General features: G+C 45.2%; 1 protein-coding gene across 2 annotated transcripts in view; it reads left to right on the plus strand.

Moving 5' to 3' along the window:
• The window catches only part of LOC126644062 (vasoactive intestinal polypeptide receptor), a 98,981-nt gene that overhangs the window by 26,009 nt on the left and 54,216 nt on the right, over nt 1–18,756 (plus strand). For both annotated transcript variants that reach the window (XR_007629851.1, XM_050322955.1), the window contains exon 2: nt 7,757–7,853. Coding sequence is in view for 1 of the 2 variants with exons in the window: in XM_050322955.1 (XP_050178912.1) it covers nt 7,757–7,853 (97 nt within the window). In the remaining variant the exon portion in view is untranslated. The remainder of the gene's footprint in view (nt 1–7,756; nt 7,854–18,756) is intronic.

The raw sequence follows: 18,756 nt of genomic DNA on the forward strand, positions 1-18,756 counted from the left end.
GTTGCTCTTGACAGCCAGGGTGAGACTCAGTGCTCAGAGGTTTTCTGCTCATTCTGCTGCTCTAAACATCATTTTCTTTCCTGATCCATCTGCTGCTCTGCCCAGGTGTCCTGATCCCTCCTAATGCCCATCTGAAGGTTTTACCTTCCTAATTGCCAATATCCCTGAAGTGAGATTTGAGGTCTTTCTCTTGTTCCCGTGGAAAAAGGGCCCAACTCCTTTCCTCCCTACTCTTTTTTCCATCCAAATTCTCTTTTTCTCTCTTGGCTCTTTGCTGCCAGACCAGGGTATTTTGAGGAGAACATATAAATGTTTCATATCTCTGACAGATGTGGACTTCAGGGTACCCTGGCACATGGAAAGGTCTTTTAGAGACACACAGATGCTGCCAACAGAGATGGGAGGTACTTAGGGGGTTTTTCTTACTCCTTTTGTCCATCTTTGCTGTAAGGAAGGAGTTTTTGGAGACAGGCAGACCAACCTGACAGTTTAGATGTGTTGTTTTGTTGTTGGTTGGGGGGGGGGTGGGTCATGGATTGGGATTTTCTTGGGTTCTTTTGGGGGTTTTTTTTGTTTGTTTGGGGTTTTGTGGTTTGTTTGGGTTTTTTTTAATTTTGGTGGTGGTGGTGGTTTTGGTTTTGGTGGGTTTGGGGTTTGTTTGTTTATTTGTTGGGGTTATTTCGATCTTGGGTTTTCTGCCTTGGTTTCTCCCTCTGCCAAAAGGCATTACAGACACTGCCTTTGTAAAACATGCTGGGATCTACAGCCAGTGACATCAGCTGGTGACACTGTACCACCTGAGCATTCAGCTCCTGTGTCATTTGCACCCTTTTACATTTTCCCTTTTAAACAGGCAAGGCAGAAACATCTTCCCTCGAATCCTTTTCCCCCCTGTGCTGTGGGCAGGAAAGGAATGACAAAAGAAAATGCCCAGTGGAATAAAGTAGAATTAATTACCTGCCTGAGCAGCTGTTTCATCACACTCTGGTTGCACAGTGGGAGGTGGTGGCTCCTTGCCTTGGAATCAGGGATGGATGGGAAGCAAAACTCTGGGATGGCAGCAAAGCTGGGGTGGTGAGTCCCCCCAGGAAGTGAGAGGGTGATATCCTTGCTTCCCTAAAACCACTGTTAAGCTCTTTCCTGGTCAAACCTCACCGTGTCCAATCCCTGGAAGTGTTCAAGGCCAGGTTGGATGGGGCTTGGAGCACCCAGGGTTGGAAAGAGATGATCTTGGAGGTCCCTTCCAACCCAAACCATCCCACAATTCTGCATTCACAGTGTGGCACTTGCTGGTGTGCTGTTTTGGTTCGTAACACAGACATTTCCAGCACCTGACACTTCACTTGGATCATCTGTTTCCCTCCACACTCAGCTGTGTGCTCAGCACAAGTGTCGATGTTTGGGACGCAGCCCTGGCACAGCATCCTGTGGCGTTCTGGGATCCTGAGCCTTCCTGAGGGGGGTTGGAGCTGTCAGAAAAATTAGCTGTGGCCCTCAGGCTCCCGGGAGGACATCAGTGTTCCCGTCAGGTGGGAGTGCTGCGTGCTGGCCTGGCTCAGACGGCGTGGGGGAGTCGTGTCATGTCCCATTTGTTCCGTTCTCCTGCCTGGCCGAGGCTCTCGGGCTCGTGGTACAACCTGTTCCACCTGGAGCTTGGAGTCCCTTTCAGCCAGGAATAGTGGAACAAATTTTTTCATTATTCCCGTGTTTTCACGCTGACCCTTCCCACAGGACACTCAGAACTGTGTGGGGGGAGTGCTGATGGTCTGGACTGTCACTGCAGCCCTTGCTTTGCTGATGGTGTGGGAACACTGGATTTCCACTGGATTTTAGACACTCTCAGAGCTTTCACTTCCTCTAAAAGTTAAAAGGAGCTGCCCATGTTGTTAAACCAAGGCTGCTGTTCCTCAAACCAGACCACTGCAGCATTTCTGGGAAACAAAGAACACCCAGATTACTTTATCCAACCCCGTGGTTATAAATAACATCCAATATCCAGCCTCATCCTGTTTGCTGAAGGTTTTGTGCAGGTTTTGTGTCTGTGCAGCTCCCAGGCGGTGGGAGAGGTCTGGGGAATGATTGGGAATGAGAAGGGCACGGGAGAAGCCTCAGGGACTTCACTGTGATTTGAATCAAGCTCTAATTTGGTCCCAGGCTCTGTACTGAGCTGCCCTCTTCCCTGCTCAGGGGCTCTCCGGGATGTTGCTCAAATTGCCAACCCCCCTGCCTCTGGATTTGGGAACCCCCTCTGCTCTCCCTGCCACACAAAGCCTTCTACATTCCATGGCCATCTGAGTTCAGTGCAGATCTTGCTGTGGTGGCAGGAGGACCTGCTGGATGGGACACCTGGGTTGGTTTCAGGAGGAAAAGAAGACTGTGGGGCCACAGCTGGAGTGAGCTGGAGGTGCAGTGGAGAGCAGGCAGGACTGTCTGGGGGCACTCTGGGGTTGCCTGGGGCAAGAATCAGGTGTGGATGGATGGAGGCATTGTCAGGAATTAGGATCTGAGGCTTTATGATCCCTTCTGTGCCTGCAGCTGAATTAGGGACAGTTTCTTCAGTTCCCAGCCATGAAGTGTACATGACTGGGGGCTGGAGGAGCAGCAATTCAGGACAGTGTTAACACCTTCCTGCACATTCTCCTAAAGCCAAGGACCTTTTCTGAACAGCAGCATTTCCAAGCTGATACATCTTGATAAAAAAAAACAAACCACAACCTGTGAGCAAATTCGAGCCCTCACGAGACTTTCACTGAACTTCTCTGTGAGGACCCTTCCAGTTACCATCTCACAGCTGCTCTGGGGAAGGATGGGGCTGTCTGGAGGGGAATCACTGAATTTAGACATGGGCCCAAGTCTGTGGGTTTATCTCATTTAACTTTAGTTATCTGCAGTCTAGACATGCACCCCTGAGCCAGTTGCCTCGGGCTCCCTGGATGAAACAGGAGAGGGTTTCCTCTTACCTATTTTAGACAGTTCCTTTGGTTTGGAGTGACTCATGCCCTGAAAGTGCTTCCTTCTCCCTTCAGGTGAGGAAGGACAATCAGTGTGAAGCAGACAGATGTAGATGTTTGCATACAGACACCTAATTTTTGCCCATGGATCCCCAGATCGTGTCTCTGAGTCCTGTCAGGCAGTTCTGGGTCTGCATTTGCTCTGTATTTCTGCTGTCCCTGTCGTTGTCTGAGCAGATGATTTACAGGTGAATTTCCCACAGAAGGTTTGATCAGTTTAGTGGGTAAGTTTTGGAACACTCTTTAAGAAAAGGAACAGATTTTCCCACAAGCAGGCTTCTTACACCCAGAGGTAAAGGAAATTAAAAGCAGTCAATGACAGGGAAAACTAAGTTACTTTGCTGCCTCCAATTTCTAGAGGAGTCAGGGAGTGGAGTCCACTTTGCTGTACCTGGGAGTTCTTGGGATTATCACTGTTGTTCCTTTCTTATTTTCTCTCAACCATGGGAGAGGTTTTACAGCACTTTGCTCCTTACTGTGAATTGTAGGTATAATCACCACTGATCTCAGTGTTGCAGCATCTCTTTATTTATGCAATAACCTGGATTCAGATCCTTAATCTGAGCATCCTGGGGTGGAAATTCGTACTTACTTACTCCAGATGATAATTTAAAGGAGCAAAACGTGCTTAAACCCAGCCATCAGAGCTGTCTCCTAATCAGTTGTGAGAATTTACTCAGGTGCTGCCTCTCTTTAAGCTGCTGTGGGTCATCAGTTCCAGGCTGTCACTTCTTCCTTAAGACCCTAATATATGTGAGAATATAACACTACATAAGTCTTTAAAAATCCCTGGGTTGGCAAGTCCTCCTGCACTGATCCTGCAAAGGCCACACAGGATGTTTGATGTGTTTTAATCATGGATCATCATCCAGTTTATGTCTCTGGTGCTAATATCTAACATTTACTTCCCCTTGTTGTCATATTGGTAGCATGGGTTTGGATTCTTAGACAAGGTCCTGTAGAAGAGCAAATAATTATAATACTCCATAAACACTTCTTTTTTTTTCCCCCTTTTCCCAGAAATGCCAGAGCTTTTGTAGCTTTTGACAGTCTTATTGAAGGAAATTGTGTCACCCATCATTATATATTAAAATCCTGAGTTGGTGTTTTTCTTTGGTTCACTCTCTTTTTTTGTTCATTCTTGCATTTTTACACAGTGTTTTTTTTGGCTCAGAGGGTTTTTAGGAATAAAGCTGTGTTTTACTGAGGATATTTAAAAGGAAGAAACTGAAAAGAATCTAAAATCTAGTTTTAAGACAGAGCTGAAGGAAGTTGTGGAAGAAATCAAAGCTGAGCTTGTTGTGTAAGAAGTTCCTTCAGTCCTGTGTTCCTAAAATAATGAGTGTGGATGAAAGCCATGGACTGAAATGGGGAGCTCTCCTGACAAGGAGCCAGAAGTAGCTCCTTCAGGTTATGCTTCTGATGCTTGAAATGAGATCTGGCTGCTAAAATATTTCATTTCCCTTGTGATTCACATGAGAAAGGGTTAAGAAACTTCACCTCCACCTCAAGCAATGAGTGAAATCAAGTTCTAGAAGTTCTAGGAAGGCAAGAGAAGGAGAAACAGCCTCTGATAAACCCACCACAACTTTTACATCTTGTCTTGGCCGTGCCAGGGGGGATTAGTGAAGGGGAGGAGTTTATCAAGTTTCAGCTTCAACCATTCAAAGATAATCCCAAGAAACTGGCTTAGTGTTCACTATCAGAGCTTATGTTTACTTCTTGGATGGAAAACGTGAATCCATGTGCTCCTCAGCCCCCTGTCTGTGTGGCCACTTGCCCACAGAAAGATGTCAAAGCCCAAAACCTCTTCCTTTTCCACCCGATAAAAACAAACAAAACCCAGCACAGGAGAAAAAGAACAAAACAACAAAACAAAACAACAAAAGAGAAACAAAACCCCAAAGAAACAACAACAAAAAACCAAACCAAAACAAAAAAATCCCAGAGCTGGGGAAGTAGTAAAGTGAGTTTGTCCCAAGCTGTCTATAAAATCTACTCCAACTTTTCTAGAAGGAATACACCTAGGAGAAGGTGTTCCTCCTCTCCAAGGAAGGAGAGTTATTTAGTCCCTTATCCCAGGGAATATCCCCCTTTACAGGCAGCTCTTGAGGGGTCTTTTCAACCATGAACATTTTGGGAGGTGAATTGAGGCAGCTGAACTTGCTGCCTTGCTCACCATCACGCCAGATGTGCTTGTGACCCATCAGCACAAAAAGACAGCCTTTCTGTTTCCTAATGATGCCCCAAAACTGTGATATTTTCACATGATTTTTATTCCATCTGCCTTTGCTGGCCTGTATCAATGACAGCTGTGATATGTGAGGGTTATTGCTGTTATCACTAAGGAGGGAGAAGAGGGTTGCTGTGATTGGGTTATTTATTCACTTGTTCAGTTAATGTGCCAAATGAGCCATAAACTCGAAGTCCTCCAGTGTGAATCTGTTTGTTGACCTTGGGTGATTCAGTTAAAGGTCTGTAGGCATTCAATTCACACATCACTGACCTCCCCCGGCCAAGCAGTAGGTGTTTCAGTTTGAACTAGTCCAAGCACAGTCAGGGAAGTGGGATGAAAGCCTTCAGAGCTGATGCTTGCTAGCTCTCTGTGGACTAGGAATGGTAAAAAAAAACCATTTCAGACTGAACATAGAGCTTTGACTCAGCTAAAATTCAGGGTGATGTTTCCCATGGAGAGAGAAGCCGAGATACATCCCACTCTTTGCTTGTAGAATCATCATAAAATCATTAAGGTTGGAAAAGAGCTCTGAGATCATCAACTCCAACCACTAACCCAGCACTGCCAAGTCACCACTCACCCCTGTCCCCAAGTGCCACATTTACACAGCTTTGAAATCCCTCCAGGGGTGGTGACTCAACCACTGCCCTGGGCAGCCTGTTCCAGTGTTCACCCTTTTGGTGAAGAAGTTTTCCCTGATATCCAACCTAAACCTCCCCAGAACGACACGAGGCCGTTTCCTCTTGTCCTGTCACTTGTTATCTGGGAGAAGAGACCCCCTCCTGGCTCCCCCTCCTGTCAGGGATTGCAGAGCCAGAAGGTCCCCCCTGAGCCTCCTTTTCTCCAGGCTGAGCACCCCCAGCTCCCTCAGCTGTTCCTGCTGCTCCAGCCCCTTCCCAGCTCCCTTCCCTTCCCATGTCACGCTCCAGCCCCTCCGTGTCCTTCTTGTTGTGAGAGCCCCAAACCTGGACACAGAATTCAAGGTGTGTCCCCACCAGTGCCCAGCACAGGGGGACAATCCCTGCCCTGGTGCTGTGGCCACACCATTCCTGATCCAGGCCAAGTGCCCTTGCTAATGGGCTTGGTGCAAAAATTGCTGCATTAAAAAAAAATAATAAAATATATTGTAGAAGCAGAGAGTGCTTTGCCAGCCCTGATCGAGGTTAGAGCGATACGAATTAATTTATAAAGGGAAAATTGGAGGTATTTATAGATGTGAGATGGATTTGGCAATAGGTTAAGTCCAGAGAGTTAAAACTTTCCTTTGAAAAATGCAGATGTTTTGAAAACATTTCAGTCTTTATTTTTACAGCAAGTGTTCTGCAAATCTCTCACGCTTCCCCTCCTGCTTTTTCGAGGTTAAAATAAAAAGGCAACAAGCACCGTAAATCAAAACAAAATGAATCTATGGTATTTTAGATGAGCCAAGATCAAATTTCCAAAGATCTGTTTCCCTTTGGGAATAAGAAACATTTGAGAATGAAGACAACTCCAAACGATTTCCCCCTCTTCTCGTGTTTGGTTTTTTGTTTATTTTTAATTTGACTAGGAAGGCACATAATTAATTGTTTACACACCGCTAATCAAGGCCCATTCCCAACCTAAAGGAAATTACAATCTGAACCAGGCATGGGATGAAACAGGGAAGAGAGCTAATAGGCCAATAGGAAAGGGTGAGAATAAATTTAATGCGCTAAATTATTTTACAGTGGTAATCCAAAGGGCAATTTACAGCAAACAATTGTTCCTTCAAAGGATTTCTGGACCTTCCCTTTACAGCTCACACGTTTGGAAACGAGACAGGTTGAGAGCATGTTGGTGACAAGGGGACATGGTGATGTGTGTGAGCTCCTGGTTCCTTTTTTCAGAGTAAAAAAATCAGTATTTTCACATTTTATGATTGAGGCAGTTTGTGTAAAGAGTCCACAATTAATTACCTGAACATTTATAGCCACTGTTGTATTGCAAACACAATATAATTAAGTCTGACTGAGGAGAAACCACTTGAGGGGAAAAAAAAAAAAGTCTTGTCACTGGGAATTTCCTGCTTTTTAGCTCCTTGATCTCCTAATCTGCATCAGAGGTTTGGTTCTTATTTGATTGGGGTTTTGTTTTGCTTTGAATTAGCAAGAGGATGGGGAATAAACCCCAAAGCTCAGATCCCCCTGCTCTTGGCATGGATATTAAAGCTGCTGTCTCCCTGCCCTCCATAGCTGGTGGTGCTGGTTATCCAGGCAGGGTTCCCAGAGCATAAAGTAGCAGGATTGCTCCTGATCATCAGGGAAAAAAAATAGGCTGGGGGTTTTTTCCCTCAGGGAAATGCAGATTTTCCAGCAGGCACTGGGCTGCACTCGCTTCTCTCAGGCAAACAAAAATAAGGCTTGTTTTGTGTCACCACTGTGCAGTGGCCCTGGAGAGCTCCAGGTCACTCCACGAGGCTGTGAATCCCCAGGGATGCATCTCTGAGGGCGGGTTTTGCTCACTCTGTCCTTCTCTGCCCTCTCTGCAGGCGTCCAGCACACGGCCAGAGTGCAGCATCATGCAGGAGATCGAGGAGGAGCGGAGCCAGTGCCTGGCAGAGCTCACTGGGGATAACCAGACCGCAGGTATGGCAACGTGGGAACGCTCTCTCCTCTCCCTGACCACCAAGCCAACATCCCCCAGCCTCACATCTGCCTTCCCCAGGCCTTTTCTCATCCCTGCAGTCGCTCCAGGTGATCCTGAGCTCTTTAGGAGGGAGAGAAATAGGTGCTTCCAAAGCGCAATTCAATCAGCCAAGAGTTGGAATCACTCCCCAAGGTTCCCTTGCTGTCTCCCAGCTGGGCAAGCCTAATTTAGGTGTGTTTACACAGTCATCCATCTCTCTGAGCTGGAAGTTCCTTAACCAGTTTTTTCCCTGGCATCTGAAAGCCTGAAGTTCCCAGGTTCAAGGAACACCACAAGCCACCTTCTCCTTCCATTAAACTGCCCTCCCGTCCCCATGCCGAGGTTGCTCCAGTCCTGGTGGAGAAGCAGAGGAAGGGATGGGGTGTTCCAAGGCTGCAAAGTATCTCTGGAGTTGGGCCAGGCAGCTGAGGTCCTCTCCTTGTTCGTGGAGCACACCCCACACTGGGCAGTCCTCCTGGAAGGCTCTCCCGGTCTCCTTAATCCACTCCTGCTTCAGTGATCGGGAAAGGAGGAAGGAACTCAGCCCCAGGTTAAGGCATCCAGTTGGATCTCTCCCTCTTCAAGTGCCTCTCTCAAGTCTCCAGTCTTGTTTCTGTGAGTAAAAGAGGTGTAGGGACCAAGGTTGGGCTGTCAGGATGCCAAAAGAAGGGATCACACTGCCAGGGGAAAGGGTGGGAAGATGAGTATCCAGCTTGGTATTTACATCCCTCCTCCTGAAAGAGGAAAAAGGGGAAGAAAACCTGTCCCCATCCTCTCTCCCTTGGCATTGCTTGCAGTCAGGCCACAGGCTGAAGGAGTGTTCCATGCTGCTTAATGCTGGAATAACATCCTGGGACAAGCTGATCCCAGGAGGAGCTTTACTGGATGCGAGGAAGGGCTTTTTGGCCCCTGCTTTTATCTGCTGAGAGGCGGTTTGCTTTGATTTGGGAGCTGTTTCAAGTGTCCCTGTGCAGTTAAATGGAGCTGTTTGAAGAAATGTTCTCCTGGAATATCCAGTAAAGGGAAAAAAGTCAGGGCAGTTCAAAACATTCATCTGAAAGCCAACAAAATACTTCTTTTCGTTTTCGTGGGTATTTCAAGACACTCAATTTACACACAGTACATTAAAAGCAGAAAAATAAAATACTTGAAGTGATAAATTTTTTTTCTGCTTTGTCAAAGTGATTTTCCTCATTGGAAACTTTAATCCATAACAGCTTTTTTTTTTTTTTTTCCTCTCTAACCACCAAATTAAAGCACTGAAAACGTTTTTCCCAGTTCTGAAGTAAAGACAGGCAAAAACCCTTAATGCCCAAGCATCAGCAAGTGTAGGGAAATCCTTTGGGGGAAGTGGGGGTGGGTTCACAATGGAACACTGAAATGTTGGACTGGGAGAAGTCTACGTTTCCAGCAGTCACTGCTCATAAACAGTGGTGCAGAAATTGCAGTTGTGAGCACTGTAAACAGTTTTTTTGTCCGTGGATTGGGTTCATGCCAGATGTTTGTGCACATCAGCATGCCCTGAAGTGGTCAGTGGTGACACTGGTGTGCAACAAGGATGTGCTGGGACACAGCCAAATTTTACAGTGCAAACTCTGTGGAAAGCAGTTGGAATCCATTTACCTCAAGACATCAACAGATATTTAAAAGCTCATTACCTGACTTTAATCTACACAGCCATGGCTTGTCCTGGAGTGAACAGAAAGAAACCAGAATGTCCCAAGCGTTGGCCCCAAAAAAATGGGTGACTCTGGGTGGATCAGTTTATGGAGAAGTCTGTTTTGAAAGTGGACAGATGATTTCAAAGTGCCTACATGGGATGTGTTTTCCCTGTGGAGTGTTTAAGGCACAAGAAGGTCAAAAAAAAGGTGGTTTGTTTGTTTTTTTTCTGGAATGGGGCTCCATAACTCAATAGAGCTGAGCAAAATAAAACTTTGACAGTTGTGGGTGAGGGGGAAGTTTGCTGGGGAGAAATCTCCTGAAGGTGCTGATAGGAGATCGTATGAAGGTGATGACTGTCTCATCTGAGTGTTGCTGGAAACAAAAAATTCAGTAAAACTCACAGGAAAAATGTTATTTTAACACAGCTCCATCCCCCAGAACAGGAGGATGGAAAGCAGCCGAGATTCCCTGTGATCTGCAGTGCAATACCTTGATTTATGGCCAGGAGGTGTGTTGCCTTCTGCACATTCCACATCCTTTTGAGCAGAAAGAAAATCGCTGGAGGTTTAACAACCAATTTGTTATCCTTGCTAATTAAATGAGTGGAAACAAGGAAACACTGTTTGGGTACACTGCAGACACGAAGCTTTGTTTAGAAGCCATTATTGATTGTATTGATCAGAGGGGCTTAATCACAGCTCTAATTTGATGTGTCAGATAGATTAGTCACTCATTAAGAACACTTGATGGTGGGGCTGAGGGTGATCACTGGCTCGGGATAAGCAGGATTTCCACTGATAAACAATAACATTTCTTTTAGAGGTGTTTTGTCTTCCAACACCCATTCCTGGTGTTTATTCCTTATGGAATGGGAGAGGTGGGATTGTTCAGCCTGGAGCAGAGAAGGCTTTGGAAAGGGTGACCTAATTGTGGCCTTCCAGGACCTGAAAGGAACCTCCAGGAAAGATGGAAAGAGACCATTTACAAGGGATGGAGGGACAAGACAAGGGGGGAATGGCTTCAAACTGAAAGAGTAGAGGTTTAGATTGGATATTAGGAAGGAATTCTTCCCTGGGAGGGTGGGGAGGGCCTGGAACAGATTGCCCAGAGAAGCTGTGGCTGCCCCTGGATCCCTGAAGTGTCCAAGGTCAGGTTGGACAGGGCTTGGGGCAACTTGGACAGGTGGAAGGTGTCCCTGCCCACGGCAGGGGGTGGAACTGGATGCTCTGTGTGAATCCCTCTGTTCCCTGCCAGGAGCACAATCCAATGCCTGTGAAGTTTCCCACATTTCAGGAGACTCGACAGTTGGACTTGATGGTCTTAAAGGTCTCCTCCAACCTTGATGATTCTATGATGATTTTATGATTCCAGGGCCAGAGGTCACAAAAACATGCCCAGCCCTGAGGAGGAGAAGTTTGTTTTTCAGCAGGGGAAAAAAGGCTGCAGAGGATGCAGGTTGGGAGAAATCCCCAGGGAAAAGCGATTGAAGCTGGCAGTGTGTGTGTACCCAGGAGAATCAAACAGCCAGGAGATCAAAGTCTGGGCTTTAAATAGAAGTTTGTGACCATCAGAGGATACCAAACAGCCTTTCTGGAGGCCTGCAGGAAGGAGTGTTTTATTGGCCTGGTGGCAGAGCTTGCCCAGTTTATGGGAGGGTGTGTAGGACGCATTTCACAAGCAGGACTGTCCTTGCAGTCCTGTGCCTTGGAATTTTATAACTCCCTGCTAAAACAACCAGTAAAGATGTAAAATGACACGTGTGATTCAATACAGGAGTGGATCCTTTTATATAAAATCAAGGCCAAGTAGACTGAGAGCGATTTTACACCCAGTGGCTTTTGGTGAGGGATTTTCACTTGGTTTTAGGCATCTCTCGTGTGTTCTGGCATCTGTTCTAGGATGTGATGAATCCTGTTCAGATTGTCTTGCCTGCTGACAAAATCTTTGCTTACTGTGAGGGGATTCTTAGTGAGCAGCTCAGCTGTGTTGGAAATAATCACATTTATCAGATGATCCCTATTTTGATGTCTTGGAGGGGCCAAACGAGGTGAAATCCCAACTCTGTCATTAGAAGGGATGAATCTGTCCATTCACACACAGAGCTGCATTTCAGGATGCCAAACTTTCACCTGGGTATTTGTTAGATGATCTTTCCAGCCTTTTGACCACCCCTAAGATGCTCAGTTTGAGGCACTACTAAAAAAATCCTCTGAAAAACTTGTTGCTGTGCAAGTGATGAGATTCACCTGCTAGGTAATAATGTACAAAATTCCTCATCTCAGTGCAGAAGGACCTCAAACTCAACTCAGCTCAATGTGCTATTCCTGGGAAGGGGCTATTAAAGACTTTTTTTGCTGGGTTTTGTCTTGTTCCAGAAGGAATTTTGGTTATTCCTCCCCTTAGCACACAGCTAAGGAGAAAGTGCTGCTGGATTGACTCAGACACAGATGTTCCCTGGGTGCTGACTGGTGAAATTTGGAGTTTTAGGTGTCCAGTGTCCACCTTTCCTTGCCAGAAATGTGCCCTTCTCGTGGCTGGGAACATTGGATAAAACACCACAAATGGCACAGATCATGGAATGGGAATCATTAGTTTGGGATGCCTTAATTTCCCACTCTCAGCTTGTTTTAATCTCACAGTTGCAAACTTTGCCTTGATAACCATAATTACTGCAAGCACAGCAGCACTTTTCCTGTATAGCTGGAGTAAAATAAGGACCAACAAATTTTTTATATAGATATATAGATATTTTTATGACTGGGACTTACAAAAGCACTGCAGGTGGACAGAGCAGTAGGAAATGCAGTATTTTGGCAGCACCCACAATTTAAATTCACAGGAATTTTCGAGAGCCAGTGCCTCTGGGAGTCCTTTGCTGGGCACCTGCAGGATCAGCTCAGCCAAGGCTTTGCTCTCTGGCTCTTCAGAGCTGCTTTTCTGGTGGCATCTCCCACCAGTGCCGTGTAAAACAATTAATCAGGTAAATTCCAAGGCGCTTTGTAGTTTCAGGAGCTTGTAACAAATAGAGCTTCTCAGTCCTCTGCATTATTTTTAAAATGTGTGGGGAGAACTTTTTGTGGCCTTTCAGCACCTGCAGACTCGCAGATGGAGGTAAATCCCTCTCTGTGAAGTGGGGCTGAGCTCCTCAAGGCTTGCTGCAAGGCAGGTCTCACCCCTGCCCTGCTTCCTGCTGGCTTGCCTTTCTTTATGTGGCACACAGGAGCATTTTGGGGTTTGCTTTTAAGAAAGCTTCACTTCTCCAGGGCTGTGTCTTACAAACAGTTCAGCTGAAACTGAAACACACAAATAAAATGTTATTAAAAAACCCTATAATTAAAAGGAATCCTCTCTTTTGTTTGTTTGGGTTTTTTTGTTGGTTTGGTTTTTTTGGTTTTTGGTTTGATTGGTTGGTTGGTTTTCTTGGTTTTTTGTTTGTTTGTTTTTGTGGATTTTTTGTGGGTTTTTGTTTGTTTGTTTTGTTTTTTGGTGTTTTTTTTTTGTTTTGTTTTGTTTTTGTTTTTTTTTTTGTTAAAAAGCCAAGGAAGTCAATCAGGTCCAGGCTCGGCTCATTATCTGTTTATCTCATTATTGGTAATCAATCTGCTCTGCAATCAGATGCTCTTTAAGAAGCAGGGGAGTCATTTAAGGATGGCATTTAAATATGGAGCTGTGACTCCTGTTTGGGTGGGATGAGCAGCTCTGGAGCCCAAGCTGGAGGAAGCAAGACATCCTACAAAAAAAAATGGCCTTTGTGGAATCACAGAATCATGGAATGACTTGAAAGTTGAAAGGGACCTTAAAGACCATCTCATTCCATCCAGGGACACCTTCCACTCTCTCAGGTTACCCAGAGCCTCATCCCACCTGGCCTGAACCTCCAGTTCTTCATCACTGCACTTTATATTTGCACTCCAGACCCGTGTGTCTCGGAAGCAGGAATTTTGAAACCCAGTAAAAAAGTCTGAAAAGTGGAAAACACACCCCCCAAAAAAAAAAAAAATTAGTTCCAATCCCTCTCCCAATGCCTGTTCACATCTGCTAAACTTCCTCATACCTCACACCTGTGGTGGGCAATGGAGATGAGTCCTGCAGGCTCCTCACTGGCATCGTCACAGGCCAAAAAATCCAGGTGGGGAATGGCCCATGTTGTTTAAACTCTGAATTTTGCTTTTGCTGTTCCACAGGCCTGGCTTGAAAAGCCAAATTTGGAGCTTGAGGGGGGCTCTGTCAGTCCCCCTTGAAGAAGTTAAAGAGTGTTTGATGGGGGAAGAAGCAGTGAACATATGGAAATTAAAAATCAAACTGGAAAAACCTCGATGAAGTTTAAATTAGGAGGCTGTTTATTCATCACCATCTGCTTATAGTGCAGCAAGACAAGAAACAATTAATAGTTCCTTGCCTGCAAAAGTTCAAGTGAATTCCCACCTTCCAGTTGCGTAAGAAGCTCCTGGGACAGGTGATGTGTCAGTCCTGCTCTGTCTCTGTGGCAGGGGAGGTTTAAATTAGATAAAAATTAGATAAATATTAGATATATAATATAAATTATGTAATAAATGTTCCTAAAATGTTAGATATTAGGAAAAGAAATCTCTTCAAGGAAAGAGTTGTCAAGCATTGAAACAGGGGAGTGGTGGAGACACCACCCCTGCAAGTGTTCAAAAAACATGTGAGGGCATGAGTTGGTGGTGAATGTGGTTGGTGGTGCTGGTTGATGCTTGGACTTGGTGATCTTAGAGGTCTGTTCCAACCTAAATGACTCTGTGATTCCACCTGTCACTTCGGAATCATGCAGAGCTCTCATAAGTCTTGTACCACAATTCATCAGCCTCTCCAGAAATCTCACATACCCTGCAATATTGGGAATGGCATTAAATGACTGCTACTGGTCAGCTAAATCAAACCCTGGGGATCTTGTCAACAAAAAAAAAAAAAAAGCCTGGAGAACAGCTTAGCTCAGTCTAAAACACATTTGATCTTGATGATCTCTCAAAGGACATGCTGGACTTCTTTAATGTTGTCTTTTCTTAATTTCTTAATTGATTTTTTTTTCCTATTACCGAGGTCTGGGTGGTACAAAGGGACCTCTTGGTTTCATTCCTCCTCTGACCAGCATCACTGGGCAACTTCCAGATCCTCAGTCCCCTCCTTTCCTTGACAGTGTGGCCTCTGCTGCGACAGCATGAAGTTCAGCCATGGGACATCGAGACCTTAAACCTCCTCTCATTTAGGATTGGCACCAAAGCCAAGTTCCCTTTTGTCTCACAGAAGTTTTTCTGCCAGTTGTTGTGCCGTGGCCACGACACTCGGCAATCCTCCCTGGAGCGAAGGAACCTCCGTGAGCGCCACGTTGCTGATTCCCACCTGAGTTTTGGGGAGATATTTTAGTGGTGAGCGTGGCAGTGCTGCACTAACAGTTGGAGTCGAGGATCTTGAGGTCTTTTCAGACCTTAATGATTCAAATAGTGGTTGATTTTTGCCGTCTGAGCCCGTCCTGTCACCTGGACATCAGCAGGCTGAAATTCAAACACAGATCCACACACAGCACCTCATCATTCTTCCCTGTAGAGCCAACAGCTGATTTTGGCTTTGAACTCACCTCTCTACGGCCAAAATCACCAGATAAAGCATTAAAACATCTGTTTTTCTGCCTTAAAACACTGCAGGGTTGGAGGCTTTGCTTTGGTTTGTCCCGGTGCTGACTCGTCCTGGCTGCAAAACCTCCTAACGAGCAGCAGTGTTTGTTTGATGAGGGAACAGCTGCCTCGTGGCCTGTCAGGATTAACAACCACTTAGAGGACATAAATCTTGTGTTGGAAAAGGTGTTTTAGTTTGGAGAAGACGTCACGTTTTTAAATGCCAGCAGACTTTTTTTTTTGGGGTTACTTTGCTTTTAGCAGGGGGATAAAGCACAGCTGCACACTGCCTTTGTTATGCAAAGGTTGTAAAAATAAGGAGAATGGGCCGTTGGAAAAGCAAATTAAAAACACTTTCAAAGCTCTGGATAACGGCTTGGATTAAATCCACCTGTGCAGAGGTTTTGTTTCTGGCAGCAGTTTGTGTTTGTCCCCTCCACATCCCGTCAGATTTCTGGTTAAAAAAAAGAAGAAATCTCTCCTTCCCCATCTTTATTTTGGTTTTGGTTTAATGTTGACTGTGTCAGAGCACTGGCTTGATGGAACCCACCCTTTTCATCCAGGATAAGTGCTTTGGGAGGTATTGCAGACACCAGAAGTTACGTAGGAAAAGGTGTTCCCAGAGGTTGAGCCAAGCCATCTTCACTAGGAATTCTGTCTGGAAATGCCAACATGAGGGGAAAAAAACTTAAAAAAGAGTAAATACCTAAATTCACAGCCTGGTTCTCTATAAATCCAGTTTTCCACAACTCCTGGAAGAGCAGAGGGATTTCAGCAAGCAGTGAGGAAGCCCTGGAGTAATCCTTTAAGCATGTTCCATGTCAGAGCATTACAGATGGATCTCTTGTTTAGAGGCTGGTGAGGAGATAAGTCACGTTTTTGGCAACCCACTTTGTAAATCTTCATCTTCAGCCTTGCATCTTTTGTTTCAGTTTACACGTTCTGGAATTAGGCAGAAGGGCTTTTGATTTATAAATTGGATTTTGGAGAGATAAATCCAAATTGATTTATGAAAAGAGTGATCCGGAGGGATGAAAAAAGTCAAGTGTTTATTTAGTTTGTTGGTTAAAGAAAGTCTGAGGGATTACAAACTTTTTTTTTTTTTTTTTTTTTTTAACTTGTTTACTAGTAGATGTTGATGATGGAAAAACTCACAGGATTTTCCTGCTTAAAAATAATCCTCCAAAAATAGTCCCTGGTGATTTCTTTCCCGCTGAGTGGAATGACTCAGTCTGGGGGGGTTAAGGTGAGGTTCCCTTCATATGCCTTCGAGTCAGATTTCTGCAAACTTTTAGGAATAAAGTCATCTTTTCGTATTTCCAAAAAAAAAAACAAAAAAGGGGATGAGGTGGAGCTGAAGGGAGCAGGGCACAGCAAGGAATACGGTGAATTTTTCAGGGAAGGGGTGGGATGATACATCTACTAACCCTTGGAGCCAATCAAACCCCATCTGTCAAGGAAAAAAATAAGGTCAAACCCTATTCTGCAAGTCCAGGGCAGGATGGGGAAGAATTAAAACCACAAAAGATACAAGGGAGAAATGATAGGGAGCTGTTGCCATGCTGGAAGCTGCTAAAAAGGCAGGGACACTTCAGCTTGAAGAAGAGATGCCCGAGGAGGGATAATAAAGAGGATTTTATGGGTTTTCTCCCCAGGGAAAGGGATTTTGTGGTTCAACTCTGAGTATTTCTGTCTCTGTTGAAGAACTGGGCTATTCCTAGTGAAACCAGCAATGAGCAGGTTCAAAGTGAATTCAGAAAAGAATATATTTTTTCTGTCAGTGGACACTTAAAACTGTGCAGCTCCTTTGCCCAGGAGGTTGTGAGTTTTAAAATTTTCCCTGCAAAATCAAGTTGCTTTTAATTGACAAGATTTATGGAAAAAAAGAACTTTTAACCAAGGTATTTTTTTAATTATTATTATTACATACAACTTTTAAGATTTAAATAGATTATCCCTGCTTTGGGAAGTCTCTACTCACTGGGGCTTGGGGTAGTTGTAGTCACCCCAGGCTGATGATGGGTTTTTCTCACCTCCACTGTGATTAAATTCAAGCTGCCTGTCTGGAAGTGATTGAGTTGCAGGAAGCATCTTTTGGGGTCTGTTTTCTTCAGTCAGCCAAAAGCTGAGTGCTCAGCTGGGACAGGGAGATTGATGCCATGATAATTGGCTGTAATGAGATGGTTGTAATGGGACCAAACTGGACAAACCCCCGGTGAGCCCCCTGGGGCTGCTCTTCTGCCTGAGCAAGAGAATAAATGTCACCCCAGAGCTATTTACAGCCCTGGCTCCTGAGAGCATGGAAAGTGCCTGCTGGTATCAAATTGGAGTGAAAATGAGCTTCCAGTGCAACACACCAGCCTGTGATGGCACCCTCTGATATCTCACCTTGCTGGTCCCTCCTGTGGGGAGTGAGAGCCGTGCAGAGACACCCCAGGCAACAAATGGGGGGTGTCTTTGCATCTCAGCATGGGTTCAAAGAGGAAAATGTGTGGGAATGTCATTCACAAGAGCCCAGGAGTGACCCTGTTCCTTAGGGAGGCCTTGGTGTGAGTTTTTAGTGGGCAGGGCGGTGTTGGCTCGAAGGTTGGATGTTCTTGGAGATCTTTTCCAACCTTAATGATTCTGAGATTCTGGGAAAGAAAGATGTGCTGGAAGGTTGTGTGGTTTTTTTCCTGAATGGGGAGTTCACCTGGGTTCAGAGAGTGCCTGGCACCAGCCTGCTGCCATTCATTTCTTCCCTCAGCCAAAGCCGTGCCAAAGCTCTGGAAGTCATGTTTATTCATGAAGGAAAGTTATTCTCTGCTGCTTCCTAGATAAGCTCTGGCTGTGTATCTGCTGTGAGTGGAGATAGGACTCAAATAAATGGGTTTTATGCTCTGGTCTGCCAGTTCTGCAAACCACTGTGTGCCTGTGCTCACGAGAACTGACCTCATTTTTGTTTATTAACCTTTCAAAGGGAGAGGAAATGAGGGCCTGAGCTCTGACTCACCCTGAGCAGAGACAGTGGAAAAGGTGACCACCGTCTGCAGCTGTGCTGGGGTTTCCTAATCCACTGCAGCCAGGACTGGGTCAGTGGTCTTCAACTACTTTTTCTAGATCAGAAGCTCTTCACCATCCCCCAGGGCAGAGCTGCGTGTCTTGAAGCCACAGTTAAAATATTTATATATATATATATATATATATAAATAATTATATAGTGACAAGGGTTTAAAGAGTGGACCTGAATACCCAGGGATGTGGTAAGTGCTTGGAAAAGCCATGCACTTATTTTTATGCTGCTTCTCCAGAACTCACCTGTGATCCTTTCCAAAGCAAAGCCCAGCCCTTGGCAGTGGGTATTCCTTGCTTTTGGTAAGAAAAAAGTGAGCAGAGCAGTTCCTTAGATGGAAATGGAGTTGCAGAGTAGGTTTATTCATGGCTCATTTGCACCTGCTGCATTGGGTGAAGGTTGGTAAACACCTTTACATCCCTCTTTGCAGATACAGATACAAGTGCAAGGGAGAAGACAACATTTATAATTAATTACTGGAGAAGCACTTACCAATCACCAAACGTGGTTTGATCA

This window comes from Myiozetetes cayanensis, unplaced genomic scaffold, assembly GCF_022539395.1.
Source record: "Myiozetetes cayanensis isolate MyiCay16 unplaced genomic scaffold, myiCay2020 scf1, whole genome shotgun sequence".
NCBI classification, from domain to species: Eukaryota; Metazoa; Chordata; class Aves; order Passeriformes; family Tyrannidae; genus Myiozetetes; species Myiozetetes cayanensis.